Source organism: Caretta caretta, chromosome 4, assembly GCF_965140235.1.
Source record: "Caretta caretta isolate rCarCar2 chromosome 4, rCarCar1.hap1, whole genome shotgun sequence".
Lineage (NCBI taxonomy): Eukaryota > Metazoa > Chordata > Testudines > Cheloniidae > Caretta > Caretta caretta.
The window spans coordinates 80,481,959-80,500,419 of record NC_134209.1 but is presented as its reverse complement, the minus strand read 5'-3'; the positions used below and the strand labels follow the sequence as shown (position 1 = coordinate 80,500,419).

The window sequence follows — 18,461 nt, the reverse complement described above, 5'->3', positions numbered from 1 at the left end:
GTTCTTCTGCTCTACCAATACAGCTGCAATGGGACACTGTTACTACATGGCTTCTATTTGCATAGACAGGACCTTAGTATAGTTTCATAAATGTTAGGTACATAGGCTCTACAAAATGAAGAAGGAAACATCTTTAAAGTCTAGTGTACTGTGGGTTACGAAACCACCACCAACACAGTATCCATGCATGTTTTATTTTTTCTCCCTGTTCCCTTCCAGTTTATGCTGGTAAATACTAAAATTTTATCAGTTTCCTGCTTTCTGAATCTTTCAGAGCAGGATACCTGTATATTTCTAGCCCTGCCTGCTTACAGGAACAGAGCAGGCAGAGAAAGGAAAGCATCACAAGGATGAAAACATCGGTCATGAAAAGACTGAGGCCTGGTCTACACTGCCACTTAAGTCAATGTAATTTATATTGCTCAGGGGTATGGAAAAAATCACCGCAGTGTCTGTGCTATGCTTTCCCACTGACTTAGTTTCTGCCTCTTGGGGAGATGGAGTGCTGAAGTCAACAAGAGAGCGCTCTGCCATCAACCTACCACTTCTTCACCAGACCTGCTAAGCTGACGCCTCTTCATTGATTGCAGTGGCGCCGATTTAGCATGTCTTTGTAGACAAGGTCTAAAAGACATTTGCTTATCCCCTGACTTGGTGGTATTTGGAGAGTACAGTCGATAGAACTGAAATGTCCTGACTCTCTCTGGTGATACAGTGAGGCAGATGCTTAATATTAGGCAACACTTCAAACCAGCTACCTCCCAAGTCAAGTAATAGGCATTTATACAAAGATGTCAATGGTGTAGTGGTGGGTTGTTTTGTTTGTTTGTTTTTTTATTATTTATAGTCTACCCTAATGGATTGCAAACCACTGGAACAGTGTAAAGTTTCAGTGTTTCCATTTGTTGCTTTTTTGTACAGTTAAATAATTTTTGTTCTTGCACTTGAGTTGTAACTGACTTTTTTTCCTCCTCCTGTATTTAGAATATATTTTTAACCAAAGATGGAACAATACAACTGGGAGACTTTGGAATAGCTAGAGTTCTTAACAGGTAACACTCATTCAGCGCTGCTCTATATACATTAATATGAGCAGATCAGTCTAGTAAAAATGGATGCTACATGATTATGTAACTTATATAAGTTCGTTAACATTCATTTTTAGTTTTCTTTTTTTTATTCTAGTACTGTAGAGCTGGCTCGCACTTGCATAGGAACACCTTACTATTTGTCACCTGAAATCTGTCGGAACAAACCTTACAACAATAAAAGGTACTGTAAAACATTTGACTTAAGAGTTGTCTTTTTTCATTTTGATTTATTTCGTTTAGAAATTTAGAGCTATTCTGTTGATGCAATAATAAAGAGTTCAGTCTTTATTGATCTCCAATGCTGTGCACTTTACTACATGGGTTGGATAAATCTATTGAGTGAATGCGCAAGCACAATAACTGACTTCATTAAACATATGAGGGTCTGTGCCGTAGCTCACTGCTAGTTACCAGATTGAGTCTCATGTAGTGCTATCTTATTCCACAGAGGCCATTTTCTCATGCCACGACGGTTAGAAGCAGTAGCTGGTCCATCTTCTCCAACCTCCTCTTGTGTGTATTAGCCAGACTCTCTCTCAGTTGGAATCAATGCCAATCCAAAGCTTCATAGGCAGGTGTGGTGGTGGAGGAATTTATCTATTAATCCTCATTGGTTTTTGGGAGGAGCAGTAGGTTTCTCCCCCATATCCCCCCATAGAATACTCCCAGCATTACAACTGGGAGTTAGTTCTGATCAGAACTATGTACAGCAGCGTCACTCCAGCCTCAGACATAATCAGTCATGTCCCAGCCAGAATCTGCCATCCACAGGAAGTGAGTACAGGGTTAATCAGTAATAAAACTGTCTAAATAACTGATTTTTAAAAAAAAAGCCCACAACACTTCTAAATGCTTTAGAAATTTCCAAGTCATGTAGGACATAAAATCCAGGGTACTTGCATCTCTTAAAAAGAGATTTCTTCCACCATTCACTTATCCAATTTATATAAATCAGATATGGTGATGTGTGGTATTGATTCCTACATAAAAAGAGTCTGGAGCCGAAATATCTGGTGCTGTCTTTGTTCGGAAGAGGCATATGTTTGTTTTTTAAATAGATAGGAAGCTAGTACATCTTGCAAAATGCACAAATGCTTAATTTCTATCACTTGGTTTCAAGAACATGCTTCTAGAGCAGCGATACTCAGACCTCAGTGGTTCAGGAGCCAAATTCAGGATCAACATTACCCCCAGAAAAGCACAGTAACGTGAATTCATTGTTTCACTTATTATAGTACTATTCATATTTAATTTTATTTATATAATGTATGTATGTATTCTCACGGCAAGTAAGTTAATAACTTAGTACAAGTTGATAACTTGATTGGTTAATAACATAGTAAAAATATTCTGATTTGGTTAATAATTAAATCACACAATGTTTTTATATATTGTGCTACAAAGAGTTGCTGGAAATGCATTAGAGAGCCATTTGTTTTTCACGCACTACAGTCTGAGGATCGCTGTTTTAGATAATTTTGTATTTTTGGAGTAAAAACTAATTTTTCAGGTCTGTTCTCTTTGTTTAGTGACATATGGGCTCTTGGTTGTGTTCTCTATGAAATGTGCACACTTAAACATGCAGTAAGTAAAAATTTAAAATACTTTGGAATTATTACTCTATTTTACAAACATACCTCTTTCATTATTTTGTCCATTGTCAAATTTCAGACTGATATATTATATCTGAGCTGATGCAGGGCTTTTCATGGTATGTGCTTGTTTTTGAAATTAACTTTACTGTTGTAGCCATCTCTCCCCCTCACTTTTTTGTTTGCCGCCTATCCTGCACGTGTGCAGTATATTTAGCAACACATTTTTTTTTTTAAGCCTCCTTCACTAAACTGTGTTTTAGCAACAAAAGTAGCAAGTATGATAGCAAAAGTGCATTAAGCAAAGTGTAGCATTCCTTTCCTAGCAATATTGTGAACTTTACAGACTGAATTCACCAATAACTAATTGAATGTATCTTTGGTGCAGTTGCACTAATGAGCTTCCTTTGTAGCATGCACAAATGGCAAATGTCTTCTGTTTTCTAGATTATTTTTTTTTTTAAATATACCTTACTGCTCTTTAGAGGCTTTAAGAGTATCTTTTTGGAGACTATCCTTTTCCTATTAGTATATTTTGCTCTCTTCCTTACGTTCCCATGCCATTTTACCCCCTTATTTTAGAAATAAAATTGAAATTAGTGTTTGATTTTGTTTAAATGTATTGTCATTAAAAAAAATCACACTTGTCTGAAACTGTTTATCTAAAATGACTGTAACAGAAAGATTAGAGGAAAAATATTTTTCAGTTATCTTGTGTAATCCATCACTGTTTCCCATGTCTAGTCAGTCAGTTTTCCCTGCTTGGTGGGTCACTGACATGGCAACAGTGGGGAGAAAAACATTTTTAAAAATAGGAAAATATAATTGTTAAATGACAAAATTTGGAAAGGGGCTTCAGAGGCAGATGTGGTACTGGAAAGTATTTATATATAATTTAATAGACTGGATTTCAAGTGATGTCCCTTTTTAGCTGTTGTTCATCATAGTTTGCTTCCAACCCCAGGGCCTAATCAGTATTGTTGATTAAAGGATTAGAGTGAATTCCAGAGAGGTGCCAGAGTACCTACAGCTCATGTTGAAATTTCAACAACACTTCTCAGGATTTGGCCCTAAATGAACACAGACCTTTTACTATCCTTTTTGTTCCTAGAGGTGGCGTTTTCATAAAAGGATTGACAATCTGGTGGACTAAAAGGGAAGGAGGCTAGCAACCTATATGCATTTTACTCCAAAACATTGTTTTGCATTACCATTGACTGTTGGCCAGCTTTGGGAACAATTTTTATTGGTTAACTGTAGATACAGAGCTAACAAAAAGCACAAAACACTTTCAGAATCCAAAAATTAGTCTTATTGTTTAGTGTGGCAGAGTTGTATAAAATTAAAGTATTTAGTATCAGATTACTAGATACAGAGCACATTTGAGATCTAAAAGATCTTTTGATAATGGCCCTTCAAATATTTAAAGAGAAGTAATTTTTTTATTTTTTATTTTGGTATGTTTATGTAAATTAGGTTCTTTATGGCTGTGCCAGCATTACAGTATACATATTAATGTATGCTAATTTCTCTCTTTCTGGTAATTATAGTTTGAAGCTGGTAACATGAAAAACCTGGTACTGAAGATAATCTCTGGATCTTTTCCTCCTGTTTCTCTGCATTATTCCTACGATCTACGTTATCTGCTTTCACAGTTATTTAAAAGGAATCCTAGGGATAGACCATCAGTCAACTCCATATTGGAGAAAATCTTTATAGCCAAACGGGTGGAAAAATTTCTTACACCACAGGTATGGAAATGATTTTAAAATAGCTTTAGAATTCTGCCTCTTTTATTTATTGTGCTATGTTCAACCATCTGCACTTTTTATTATAGTAAGATGCAAATTTAGAATATAAGATACTCATGAGAAATTACTTCCAAAAATATTACAATAGAAAGTAAAGAACTTGTATCTATTTTGAGGAAAAATAGTTACTACTATATTTAGGAAACAGTCACACTTATTATACCAGTAAAATGAACTGCCAACAAATTTCATTTCAGGTTGTTGAAATATTGTTCCTATTCCTGAATTTCAGTAATTCAGTTATTTAATTTAAGTGCATCATGTCCTGTGTGCTTGTACAGTTAAATGTTTAGTTAGTCTTTGATATATCTGAACAGGTGGCTATCCATAACATAGGACTGACAATGAATTCAGTAACCTACTAGTACCATTTCCTTAGTACTTTTTCTTAAATCTGCAAACAGTTCCAAATGCTTTGGGAATATTTAAGAGTGGGGGTGGGGTGTTTTTTTTTTTTAAAGCAACCAGGAATGTTTAAATGGACATAGGAAATTGTTCAACTTGCTTCTGCCCATGTGGAATTCCATGATCAGTTCTGATGATAGTATTACATTAAAATGACAATGTAAAGGTGAGCAAGAATAGCAGAGGGCAAACAATACTGATTTCATTTATTTATATATTTTTGGAGATGTGTAAATCTAATTCATATATGAATTGAAATTCCAAATGAACTTTAAACTTGCATTCTTACAGGAGTTGAAAATTCTCTTGGAATTTCTTTTAGAGCTAAAATAGGGAGTAGATCCCCAGTGGGAGCAAATACTGTAAATTAGTTTTATTTTAAAGAACTGTTTAGGGGCTTAGCTGTCCAATGTTAACACTGTCCTAAGGGTTAACCTGTTTGCTCCTGTGATTTGACTTTGCTTCCTGAGGCCAGCATAGGTTTAGAATTTTCAATGGGGTCTGAATAGCCATGAGTTAATTAGCAGTAACTTACCATAGTCTAAAGGCAGTATTTCCTTCTGGGTCCAGTGAGGGCACTGGATGATGGGACTCTTTTTCACTGGGACTTGAGCAAATCAATTGAAGGGACGGCGAATTTAAAAAAAAAAAAAAAAAAGTAAAAAGTATCTGAAAAACTTGTACCAACACTAGTAACTATTAATATCTAAAGATCTGAATGTATAAATTTTCTCAGTTTGTAAGTATATTTGTGCATTTGACAGCACTTAGCGTAATCAGTTTTGCTGTTTTCCCATGTGTAGTCGGGTCTTTTCCTTCTTGAAAAGACAAGACCTGTATAAACCACAAGGAAGCAGACAGATCCCCATAATGTTTTTAAAGAAATAAGAATTAAAAAATTCCTTCCATTTAAAAGTACAGCAAAACTTCAGAGTTACAAACACCTCAGGAATGGAGGTAGTTGGTAATCCTGAAATGTTCGCAACTCTGAACAAAACTTTATGGTTGTTCTTTCGAAAGCTTACAACTGAACATTGACTTAATACAGCTTTTGAAATTTTACTATGTAGAGAAGAATGCTGCTTTTAACCATCTTAATTTAAATTAAACAAGCACAGAAACAGTTTCCTTACCTTGTCAAAGCTTTTTTTAAACTTGCCCTTTATTTTTTTAGTAGTTTACGTTTAACACAGTACTGTACTGTATTTGCTTTTTTTTTTCCTTTTTTTTTCTGCTGCTGCCTGATTCCATCTCACAGTGTATAATGTTAGGCATGTATGTAAGTTTTAACAGAGTTAAGGCCAAAGTTTGCAGATAAAGTTGAATTACAAGCTTTACTTTCACGTAATTTATGTAAGGAAAGTGAAGACTTCTGAAACACTTTAGTCTTTTGTAGGTGCATGAATAAAAGTTGTAGCTAGTAAAATAACTTTGCCTTTTGTTTAGCTTATTGCAGACGAATTCAGTCACAAAGTGTTCCACAAGTTTGACGCCCATGTTGCACCAGGTAAATGTACACGAGTGCTCTGCAGTTACCTTCAGTTGCAGTGGGATAGATTGTGTTCAGATATGGAATTTATTTTGACCAGATATTAAAAAAAACAACCTGGGAATAAATATAAATATTTTATTATTTATTTATTATTTTATTTATATTTTTAGGAAAGCATGTATGTGTAACCTACGCGTTTAAACTATAAATGAGCCTCTAACTTTTAAAGTTACATTTTACTTTTGCCACATTATTTTCAAAAGTAAGCAGATTGCTAATACTGAACATCAGTCAAGGGATTAATCAGTATTTCTGCTGCACAGGTTCTCTCCTCTTCATAGCAAATTGGTAATACTGTAATTTTCATTTTTGAATTTTGGTGGTGGTCCAGTGTTGTTGCTGGAGGCTCCACGTCTGAGCCTTTCAACTCAGGACATGAGAGTTTCTGCCTCTGATAGCAGAACAAATTGCTGGTTCAATTTCTCCCGACTGCTTTTTGTCTTACAACTTCAATTTTTATTTGTTTTTATGCAACTTGACTTCATCTTGCAGCATTGATGAGATGAGAGGAATCACTGCAGCTTTGAGGGTCTACCTTCTAGTTTCTCTGGTACAACACAACAGTTTAGGGCATCTCCCCCGTTCCATGGGTCCGGTGGCCCTCCATCGGTTTCGCGGGACCTTTTCCCAGTGAAAGAGCCTTCACACAGTAATACCCTGAAGCTATATTAATTAGCAATTAATGAACAGAGTACACATGCAAAGGATCTGATGCTCATCGCTCCCCGTAAAACAGGCTTCTCCCAGTGGCCAGTCAGGATTGGATCGTCTGGGGTTCCAGCTTCTGCACAGTATGGTCGTGCAGGGTCTCCGAGATCTAGCAGCTTTGATCTTAGGCTGCATCCCAGTGTTAGGGTCCAACAAACTTCTCTTTTGACTCTCATTATATAGTTTAAAATGGGAGTTTTTCTTCGAGTAGTGTCCTTGTGGGTGCTCCACTTCAGGTGAATCTACATCCCTCCAATCAGAGGATTTCAGTAGCAGTGTCTAGTTGGTTCGCACATGCGTTGTCCACATCTTGCACTCTCTCTGGCTGTTACATAGTGCTGTGTGACCAACCCTCCATCAGTTCCTTCTCTACTGCCCTTGGCTTGAGATGGAGCAATGGCAGTGCCTCTGAGTTTACCTTTATCTTAAGAATTAGTCTAGATTAGGAATTTTAGAACCTAGTTTAGCTAGTTAAGTCTTTATTTACTCTTTTTCTTCCCTGTTTTTTTTTCCTCATGAGAAAGTGTGGGGTTTTTTTGTTCTTTGTTCTTTAAATTATTATACCTTCTAGCATAGTGTAAATACCATATTCTGAGGGGCATGCCCAGCTTCCAGGTTTTAAGTGCTGCTTCACTTGCCAGTTGTCAGTCCTGGTCTCTGACGGACACTCACTGTGTGTCTGTGGTCTCGGCGATTCACACGTACCACAAAAGTGTTCCCATTGCCGTAATCTGAAGACCCGAGCCAGGAAAGCGAGGAATCTTCAGTTAAAAGCCCTCTTGATGGGGAAGTCTCTGTGCCCAGCATCCGATCCAGGATCATGGACCTCTCCTGGGCACTGGTCTCGAGCGGTGCCATCTGACAGGCATTCTGCAGTACCCTCTCAAAAGAGAGAGCACTCCAGCTACAGCCTCCCCTTCCTGGAAATCTGCCAAAAAGAGGTGATCCCCAACTCCTCAGACACCATCGGTACCAACTGCACCGAGACAGATTACCTCTGAGGTGGCAGGACCCTCTGGTACTTCAGGTACCGTGCAAGCCAAGGACCCTAAGTGGGCGGGCTAGGAGAGAAGCAGCAATGAGAAACTTAACCATCCCTTCCTCAGTACTGCTGGAACCGCTCAAACGTGTGACACCGAGTAGCTCAGCAGCACTGTAGTGTGTGGTGCCACCTTCTGCCTCCATAGTGTACAATCCTCAACATTGATAATCAGCGTAATTGCATTGGTACTGCCGACAACACCCTCCTCGGTACCAGTGCTGTTAGTACCGCAGCAATTTCTCCGGCACAAAAAACCTCTTAGTATTTTCAGCACTGGAATCTCTCCTCCTGGGTACTGATATTACTCCATCATGGTTGGTACTGTACCAGCTTACACCGCCATCCAGGTCAGCTCCTCCTTTCTCCAGCGACAAGAATGATGATGAAGAACAGGAAAACCTCTCTTCATGTCACTCCTCTCCTATCCGGACAACCGCCAGACCAGGTCCACCAGAACAACCTCAACACCACCCCGGACCCAAAGCTCATGGGTGGTACAGACATCCCTGGATATCTCCATTAATGCCATCCCCACCATGGTGGTCCTACTGGGACCCATGGGCAGTGTACTGTCACTACACTGTAAGCCTCCCAGCACACACAGAGAGGTCAAGGCATTCCCTATTATCCTCAATGCCTAGACCCTGTAAATCCCTGGAAGAGCCACCTGAGGGACTCTAAGAGACTTAGGATCAGGAGGTCACCCCAGCTGCTAATTTTTCCTCCTCCTCTCTGGACAAAGCGGTCGTGCCCCCAGTACCCATAATGGATGATTAAGACTAAACTTTTGTCACAGATATTTTTAGTAAAAGTAAAGACAGGTCACAGGCAATAATCAAAAATTCATGGAAGCCTGTGACCTGCCTTTGACTTTTACTAAAAATATCTGACAAAATGGGTACGGTGAAGGGTCCAGCACGCATTGCTTCTGGGGTCCCCTACTGTCTGCAGCAGTGGGGCAGCTGCAGGGTCCCCACACTGCTTGCCGTGGCTAGGCAGCTGCAGGGGCCCCAGCTTGGAGCTCTCGGGGGAGAGGGGGGCGCCACCGATGGCTCAGAGCTCTGGGGTCCCCCGCTACCCATGGCAGCTCAGAGTTCCAGGATCCCCGCGGTGGCTGAAGTCAGAGAGGTCTCTGGAAGTCACAGTTTCTGTGACAAAATTGTAGCCTTACATCCAGACTTCAAACAGTCACAAGAACTGTTTAAGAGGATTGCAGACTCTCTGGAGATACCAGTGGAAGAAGTTGTGGAGTCACAACATAAGCTGTTGGACATCCTCCAGACATCATCTTCATCCATGATTGCTCTCCGGATGAATGAGGTATCCATTGACCTGACCAAGGTCATCTGACAGAATCCAGCAGCAATTCCACTTACTTGTAATAGAGTGGACAAAAAATATTACATCTCTTCCAAGGGAATGGAATTTTTGTTTTCACAACCTACACCAAATTCTCTGGTGATAGAAACCATGAATGTGTGGGGCAGATGACATTCCAGATCCAATCCATACCATAGTGACTGGGAATGATTATCTTTTTGAGTGTCAGGCCTAGTCATCAGTGACCCTACAGTTCAGGATCACAAACTGAGGTGTGAATGGCTAAATGCAACCACTCCAATTATTCAGAGATGGCTGACTTTATTGATTTATCTCCCTGAGAGCAAGAAAAAGAAATTTAAAGCAGTCATCTCTAAGGGCCAGCTCCTATCTTGAACAGTCATGCAAGCCTCAATGGACTTGGCAGACACTGGCACGTTCCATCGCCACGACTGTAGTCATGTGGCGAGCTTCATGCCTCTACCTCTCTGGGTTTCCCAGGGAGGTACAATCCACTGTCGAGGATCTCCCGTTCAAGGGCCCAAAGCTATTCTCAGATAAAACAGATGAGTCACTTCACACACTAAAGGATTCCAGAGCAACTCTTCGATCCTTAAGCATCTACACACTTACACAAAGAAAAAAATGGGAAATGTTACTCAGCACAAAGAGCAAGATCTGCGCCATACACACAAACAGAGGCAATATGACCCACAAAAACATAGGCAGACCCCTACCAGGTGGAGACCACTCCCATCTCAACTATGAAAATCCCAGAAACTCCACACTAAACAGCAGTTTTGAGGGTTTGGTCAAGGACCTGAGATACCTCCCACATTTTCAAGTGCTGGAACCATCCACAGCTGTCCATTCTTTCAGAGACCGTCTGATTCCATTCCACCCAGCATGGAAGACCATCACATCAGACAAATGGGTACTAGAAATTATCAAGAATGGCTTTGAATCCAGTTTACCTCCTTCCTTTTCAAGGACCCTTCTCATGAACACCTACTGCAACAGGAAGTAAACCATCTCCTACACCTAGGTGCCATAGAGTTAATACCAACATAGTACAGAGGGAATGGTTTCTACTCCTATCATTCCTTAACCCAGGAAAAAAAACAGCGGATGTAGGCCCATTCTTGACCTAAGGAAACTCAACAAATTTGTGAAGACCCAACGGTTCAGGGTAGTCACGCTCACAACGATAATTCCAGCACTAGAACAAGGGGACTGGTTCTCGACTCTTGATTTCCGGTATGCATATTTCCACATAACGATAGATCTTTCACACAGGAGGTTTCTCAGATTTGTTCTGGGAAAAGATCATTACCACTACGAGGTACTCCCTTTTGGCCTATCTGTGGTTCCATCGGATTTTCGAAAGTACTGGCATTGGTGGTGGCTCCCCCCTGCAGACGAGGTCATAATATTCCCCTAGCTGAACTATTGCTTACTCAAAGCCTCCACACAAGAAAAGGCCCTAGGAGCTACCCAAAAGAAAATGGGTCTGTTCACAACCAAGCTTACAAATAACTAGCAAAAATCAATGCTCATGCCTGTGCAGAGACTAGAGTTAATCAGGGCCTACCTTAGTTCATTGGAAGCTATGGCCTAACTGCCCCCACACAGATTTGTCATTCTCGTCCATCTGATTACTACAACACAAACCAGCCCATGGACCTCAGCCAGAACCTGTCTCCAACTATTAGGCCATATGTCAGCAACAATATTTATCGTGAAACATGCCAGATTACATGTGCTACTTTCAAGACTGGCTTCTCTGTACTGGTGGACTCGACCACACAGTGTTTGTGTAGGAGTTCCCTTTGACAGACCCATCAATAATATTCACAAAGGACGCTTCTCTGCTATGTTGTGGGGGTGCACTGGTACGACCACACAAGCCAGGGCAGGTGGTCCCCCTTGGAATCAACATTGCACATAAAGCTATTGGAATTTCGAGTAGTCTACAGTGCATGCTCACATTTCCTACTCATGATCAGGAACGAGACCATAAAGGTATTGATGGACAATGTTGCTTTTATGTTTTATATAAACCGAGAAGGGGGGCATGGTTACACTTGCTACGCACAAAAGTGATACGATTATGGAACTGGTGCATCCACCACAACATTGACATCTCAGCCTCCTACCTACCAGGATGCCAAAACACCACTGCGGACATGTTGAGCAGAAAATTCTCCCAGGACTGTGAGTGGGGACTATAACAGGTATTCAAATGCTGGGGGTTCCCAGCCATACACTTTGCAGCAACCCAGAATGCCAAATGTCCACATTTCTGCTTGAGAGCAGGATTGGAACCCTGATCTCTAGTGGATCTCAACTAGGGATCTGGGGCCGTGAGCAGGTTTCAGGTGGTCCTCCAAGCATGGTTGGCATTACTCACTAAGGACCAGGGAAGAAAGCCGAAGCCCCACCGTGCAGGACTGCAGCCTGGGGCCCTGAGCCCCACCACCCAGGTGTGAAGCCGAAGCCTGAGCAACTTAGCTTTGTGGGGCCCCCTGTGGTGTGGGGTCCCCGACAGTTGTCCTACTTGCTATCCCTTAATGCTGGCTAGCTTTTATATGCAGAAAAACAGTTGTGGCTGGGCTGTGAAGTTTTCATAGCATGTTGGGGCAGGGGATGGGGCTCAGAAAGAAAAAGATTGAGAACTGCTGCTCTGGGTGTTGCTTTTCTCCTCAAATGGGATGCACCTCTACTGTGTGCATTTCCCCTAACCCCTATCCTATCCAGGGTCATACATAAGATAAGGACTGACAAATCCAGAGTTATCTTGATAGCCCCCACGTGGTCCAGACAGACATGGTTCCCTGCTGAAGATGGCCATGTGCCCACTGTGTACTCTTCCCCTTCTTCCACATACCTTCTCTCAGGATGTGAGCAAGGTCCACCACCTGAACTTGGCAATACTCCACCTGAAAGCATGGCTACTCCATGATTCCAAAGCAGCGGAAATTACCTGTTCAGAGGAAGTAAGAGCCATACTGTTAAACAGCAGACAGTCTACTGCCCGATATACTTGCCTACACAAATGGAAGAGATTCCACATATGGTACCAGAATAGATAAACAGTGGTGACTACCTCTCCTTTATCAATATTTGATTACATACTGGAATTTAAGAAATTGGGTCGCTCAGAGTACACCTTGAGACAATCATGGCTTTCCACCACAAAGTTGACAAGTTCTCAGTTTTCACGCACCCTACCACTAAACGATTTCTCCTTTACCCTGAAATACGAGCCCCTACATCCTCATAGGACCTTAATCTAGTGCTACGATGCCTTACTGGGCCCGCATTTGAACCCTTAGCAAAATATTCACTTCTCCAGCTCTCAATGAAGGTGACCTCTTGTTGCTATAACAGCCACACGATGAGTTGGAAAACTTGGGGCTTTCATGGCACACCGTCTATACACAATATTCTTTAAAATTAAGTTACTCTAAGACCACATCCAAAACTTTTATGTAAAATAGTTGCCTCATTCCACTTGAACCAGCCCATCCATCTCCCATTGTTCTTTCCAAAACTTTTTGGGAACAAACAAGAAACGATGTTCCGTACCTGGGATGGCAGAAGGGTGCTAGCATTTTACATTTGCAAATTTCTGAAAGATTTAGTCCTGTCAAAGTTATTTCTCCCCATCACGGAGACATGGAACTCTGGCTGCATTGACCTTTTTGCTACTGCCAGCAAAAACTACAACATCCCCCTGCCCCCAGGGACCCGCACACACTCCACTAGATTGCGTTCTTTATTAATACCCTTCCTCAACAATGTACCTATCATAAACATCTGCAACTAGCAACATGGGCATCATCCCATACATTCACAGAGCACTACGCAATAGGGCAAGACTCGTCACTGGATGCTCTGTTTGGACTCACGGCCTTATTTGTTACCACTGCAACTCGAAAGCCCCTTCCTTCCCCTGAGGAGCACTGCTCTGTAGTCATCTAAAATGGAGCACCTACAGGGTCACTCCTTAGAGAAGAGAAGGTTACTCACCCTGTGCAGTAACTGAGGTTCTTCCCGATGGTTATCCCTGTGAGTGCTCCGCTACACTCCTTCCTCCCGTCAACTTCAGAGTTTCATGGTAGAGACTCTGTGATAGAGAAGGAACTGAGGGAGGTTTGTCACACAGTGCTACGTAACATTCAGAGGTGCCGCGAGACGGGGACAGCGCATATATGACTCAATCAGGCACTACTACTGAATTCTCTGATCACAGGCGCAGGGATGCAGATTTACCTAAAGTGGAACACTCACAGGGACAACCATCTCGAAGAACCTCAGTTACTGCACAGGGTGAGTAACAGTCTCCTCTTCTTATCTATACCATAACCAATTATTTTACTCAAAACACAACTATATAATAATTCTAACCACTCATTTTACATGACTATATTGGGAGTTCCCATGTCTAGTGCCTGCTTACTCATGCTTTTGTGTTTTTTCAAAATTTGTTAAAACATCTCAAGGTCTGCTTATTTTTATGACTTGGAGGTGGGATACACACTCAGGGTAGGAATGGTTAATCAGCAGCAGAACATGACTCCCATCTCCTGCACAATACACTCTCTAATTTCTTAAAATATTGTCTAATGGTCTAAAACACTTTCCCTCGGAACAGCAAAAACTTTATAATTTCTATTTATCAACAAAAGCAACTTTTAACAAAAAAAATCAGACACCCAGTAAAGAAACTTGCCGAAACAAGGTTAGCTTGTCCATATTTCCTTCTGTTCCCATGAATCTGTGATTTTACTGTATCTATCCCTGTTAGCAATGCTACAGTATTTTCTTCTATCTGCTAAAGCCAAGGCTAAATTTCCCCAACTATGGTTTCTGTTACCAATTTACGGTGGTATCTGCATACAAGATGGCTGCAGATTATGCTAAATCCGTACACAAAATGGCTACAGGTCATGTCAGTTCCAGGACTGTCGCAACAGCGCCACTTGAGTGGGCTCCTCTGCTCCCCCTTCTAACGAGGTAGAGAAGCACCAGGAAGCATCAAGCCAAGTCCAAGATATGCGATAGGCAGCTTTTCAGAAGACTCGGAGGGCAAGCTATGCCTTGCTGCGGCAAACAGCCAACCCTTGATCTGCCAGGGCATGAGAATTTAAAGTCAAATCAGCATGCTGGGATCTCATCTCCCCCATTCACAGTCATGATCGTGCTGTGGAAAGGCTTGACGAGGAACATGAGGCTTCCCAAGGAGCTGAGAACCACTTGTAGCTTACTTAGGGGGCAAGTTTTGCAAACTCTAAGGCTCCAGCTCCCAGATAGACAGAAGTGAGTGTCTCCTTCATCAGGAAGTAATTCATATAGTTGATGAGCAAGTGATGTAAAATTCAAATTTAAATATTTTTGCCTTTGCCATCCCACCTCAGAGAATGCTTGTTTGCTGAGGCCCTTTTCCTGTATAAGGGATCACTTATGGTGATCTGTATTGGACTCACTGCCACTCTCCCACACTGTAGCATGTCTGGGCATAAAGAGAATCCTGTTACTCCTGTGAATCCCCATTTGAAGCAGCAGTGTAATAGAAATTGTGCCTGTCTAGTTTTTCAGACCAGGGAACCTCACTCTAAGCCTCTTTCCCTGGCAGAGTCTGAAAGGTGAGAAGGGATCTTTCTTTTTGTCCCTCCCTTTTAATAGACTGGTCCCACATTAAAGCATCAGGAGCTCCTTAGGCAGTCTGTTCCCAAAATAGAGTTACATAAGCACTCCATTCCTCAGACAGTAGCTCCATCATGGATGACGGGGAAGTTAGTAAATCACAAGCCATTTTGAACATCAGAAGGGATTTCTAAATAAAGCCCTGAGTGGTACTAGGTCTGTCCTAAAGTACTTAAATTGTGGTTATCCAGCCTGGAGGAGAAGACAGGCATCCTTTCATGTTCCTAGGGCCATCTAATGGGCTGTTTCCCCAATCAAGGTATTTGTCCCAGTACCCCATCTTACTTAAGAGGTCCGCAGACCAGGATGAATAATATGCTTATCACCCTCTTGTAAACAACCAAGGGAAGTACCACATACCACCGAAAACAAAGCACACATGAAGATCCAAAATGCATGAGTCTCCCAGGACATGGAGCCTGTGGTTCACAAAACTCAATTATAATTAATAATAATAATAAAAAAGTCTTCAAATATAGAGCCAGAGTTTCCTATACTCCTGCTTTGAGGATATCTTAAGACCAGACTGGGGATTTATGTTTAAAACTAAATCTTAAGCTAAAATGTTCTATAAAAAAAAATAAGGAAATTTAACAAGTTCTGGGATCCTAAGTTTGATTCAGCAATAGACCCACCATTGATGTAGTCTAACATTCAGAAGTCACACCTTCAGACTTCTTTCTAAAAGATCCCATAGATAAGAGTGAAGACACTACATAGAACTTGCTACACCTTGACTCTGGCTATTTTTAGACCAAAAATGTTCCCTGTTCTTATTTAGGAAAACCTAATTGGTGGCAAGCAAATGGCTCATTGTCTAGGGGTATGATCCTTGTTTTGAGTGCAAGAGGTAATCCTAACGGAGTTCTGTGCCAAAAAAATAAAAATTCTGCACATTATTTTTAAAATTCTACAAATTTTTGAGAGTAAATAAATCAGGGTGGATTGGATTAAAATCAAATTGATTTTAAATCATGATTTAAATCACTAGTCAGACTCTATTTAATCATGGATTTCTACATAAAAGTGCATTCTTGTTATAACCTGAATATATATTCTTCACAACTCAGAGATGTAGGTTTCATTTTTAGAAGCTACATGCTATACGTTGTTTAATCTGAAAAGTTTTCAAAATAAATCATAGTTTTACAGCTATATCAGAAAATAAATGATTGTTTGGTTATTTCATTAACCAAAGGTAATTGAAGCAGCAATTTATGAAGTCACTGGGAGAACGATCTCCAATTCAACAGATTAATCATTAATACTTGGAGGATTTTCTTGCCATGCTGTATTAGGAGGAGAACATCACCAGACAGACATTTAAATTGTTTTATTTAACTAAAACACTGTTATGTATTCTGGATTTTTTTCTTCAACAGCAAACATAATATTTTAACAAAACAAGCATATGAATTTTTGAATTTAGGTAAACCAAGTTTTTTAAAATCAGGTTTGTTTTTGTCAAAATTGTTTAAAATAGTTAAATGAAATATTTAAAAAATAAAAATTAAATAGACTATGTCAGCCAGGTCAACATGAGAAACTTAAAATATTGGCTTCTGCAGCTAACTCAGTAGTCTTCACCTTCATTTTCCTGTTTGTTCATAATCTGGAAAAGAAAATCAAGCTTTCCTGCTCTTTCTGGTCCCAAACGATTTCTCAGTTTGGAATGAATTAGTCTAAAGGAAGAAAATATTCTTTACACTAGCAGAAGAAGCTACTGCTGTTAAAAGTGAGATTATCACTTCAACTGTCTCTGAATCCAAGTGCTTAAGTGATTTCCACCAGTTCACTGATGTGACTTTCTTTAAAACATCATCAGCAAACATGTAGTTCTTGAATGGTTGACCCTTAGTTCTGAAGTTTATTATAGTTGGCATTATGGAGGGATGATTGCTGGATGTCCATGTCATAGACAACTCTTCTTCAACAGTTAAGGTTTGACCCTGGTACCAAGTATTGCGAATATTTGCAAGAAAATGAGCTGGAGATAATGCTTGTCCCATTCATTGTTTTTTAATGCTTGTAATTTAACTCTGTCATTGCATATTTCTCTTTTTAAGATCTCATTCAGTGCCTTCCAAATTTCAACAGCATTAGCAATAAAACAGCTATTTCCCTGCATTTTGTTCAAGGCTACAGAAATAGGCTTCAGGGTACTCGGCATGTGTTCAACATTTCTCTTAAGCCCAACGTTGAGAACTCTGTGACAATGCGATCTGTTTTTTCATGATTTTGTTCACAAACTGTCTTCAGGTTAGGCCAGTTCTTGATACAGTGCTCAAAACAGTCCAATACTACGTTCCATCACATCTCTTGTGGGAGAGTTAGCTTGGTTCCTCCCACTTCTTTCAGAGCCGTTGCTGCAAAGTGGTTGTGGAATTATTTTGCAATTTCAACAACATTAGCCTTTAGTTCTGGAACACTGAAGTCTTTTTGGCTAGAAGGTGCATCAAATGAGCACTGCAACTGTATGTTAGCTTGGGACTCTTTTTTTTTCTAAATAATTTCTTCTCATCTTGGATACATTTGCAGTATTGTCTATGACCAAGCTGTATACTAGACATTTGAGTTTTTTCCCACAGTTTGTTATAGCTTTTACTGCTACTTCTTGTAAGTATTTTGCTGTATCAATTGTTTCTGTACGGAAGACATTCCGTTCTTCTGTTGTCACACAAGCACATACAACAGGATCATTGTGGACATTGCTCCACCCATCAAGACTTGGATTAACAATTTTACCTTCTAGACTTTTTGTACACTGCTCAATTTCTGTTTCATACACTTTATCCAGCAATTTGCCTTCAACATCTGCTCTGTTGGGTGGACTGTGTCCTGGTCTTAATGACTGGACTGTGTAATGAAGTGTGATTTCTCAATCATATGGAAAGGAAAGTTTGTTACATAAACGGGGCAATTTTTTCATCAATTACCTCTTTTTGTAATCTGCTGATTCTTATCACAAATTTATCTATGGTTGTTTCTGGATGATGGAGATTTTTTTGTTTTCTTTTTGCTAAAGGTGATATACTGTGGCTATATCATGTGTGACATACATGATGTTACTGAAACACTATGTAGATAACTCAAACTATAGAAAATGATGGTGATCTTGAAGGTGGATAGTCTTCAGAATCCTGTATGTTGAAGATGGATTCTCCTAAACAAAAAGTCAATGCAGTTATTTAATTATTATTATTACCATACTGCTCATTTAGTATTGCTCAT

At 40.2% G+C, this 18,461-nt stretch overlaps 1 protein-coding gene across 10 annotated transcripts in view; it reads left to right on the top strand.

Annotated features, from left to right (window-relative positions):
- The window catches only part of NEK1 (NIMA related kinase 1), a 144,859-nt gene that overhangs the window by 10,876 nt on the left and 115,522 nt on the right, over nt 1-18,461 (top strand). For all 10 annotated transcript variants that reach the window (XM_048847672.2, XM_048847673.2, XM_075127796.1 and 7 more), the window contains 5 exons: nt 985-1,052; nt 1,186-1,272; nt 2,621-2,675; nt 4,234-4,434; nt 6,346-6,406. In XM_048847672.2, coding sequence (XP_048703629.2) covers nt 985-1,052; nt 1,186-1,272; nt 2,621-2,675; nt 4,234-4,434; nt 6,346-6,406 — 472 coding nt within the window. The remainder of the gene's footprint in view (nt 1-984; nt 1,053-1,185; nt 1,273-2,620; nt 2,676-4,233; nt 4,435-6,345; nt 6,407-18,461) is intronic.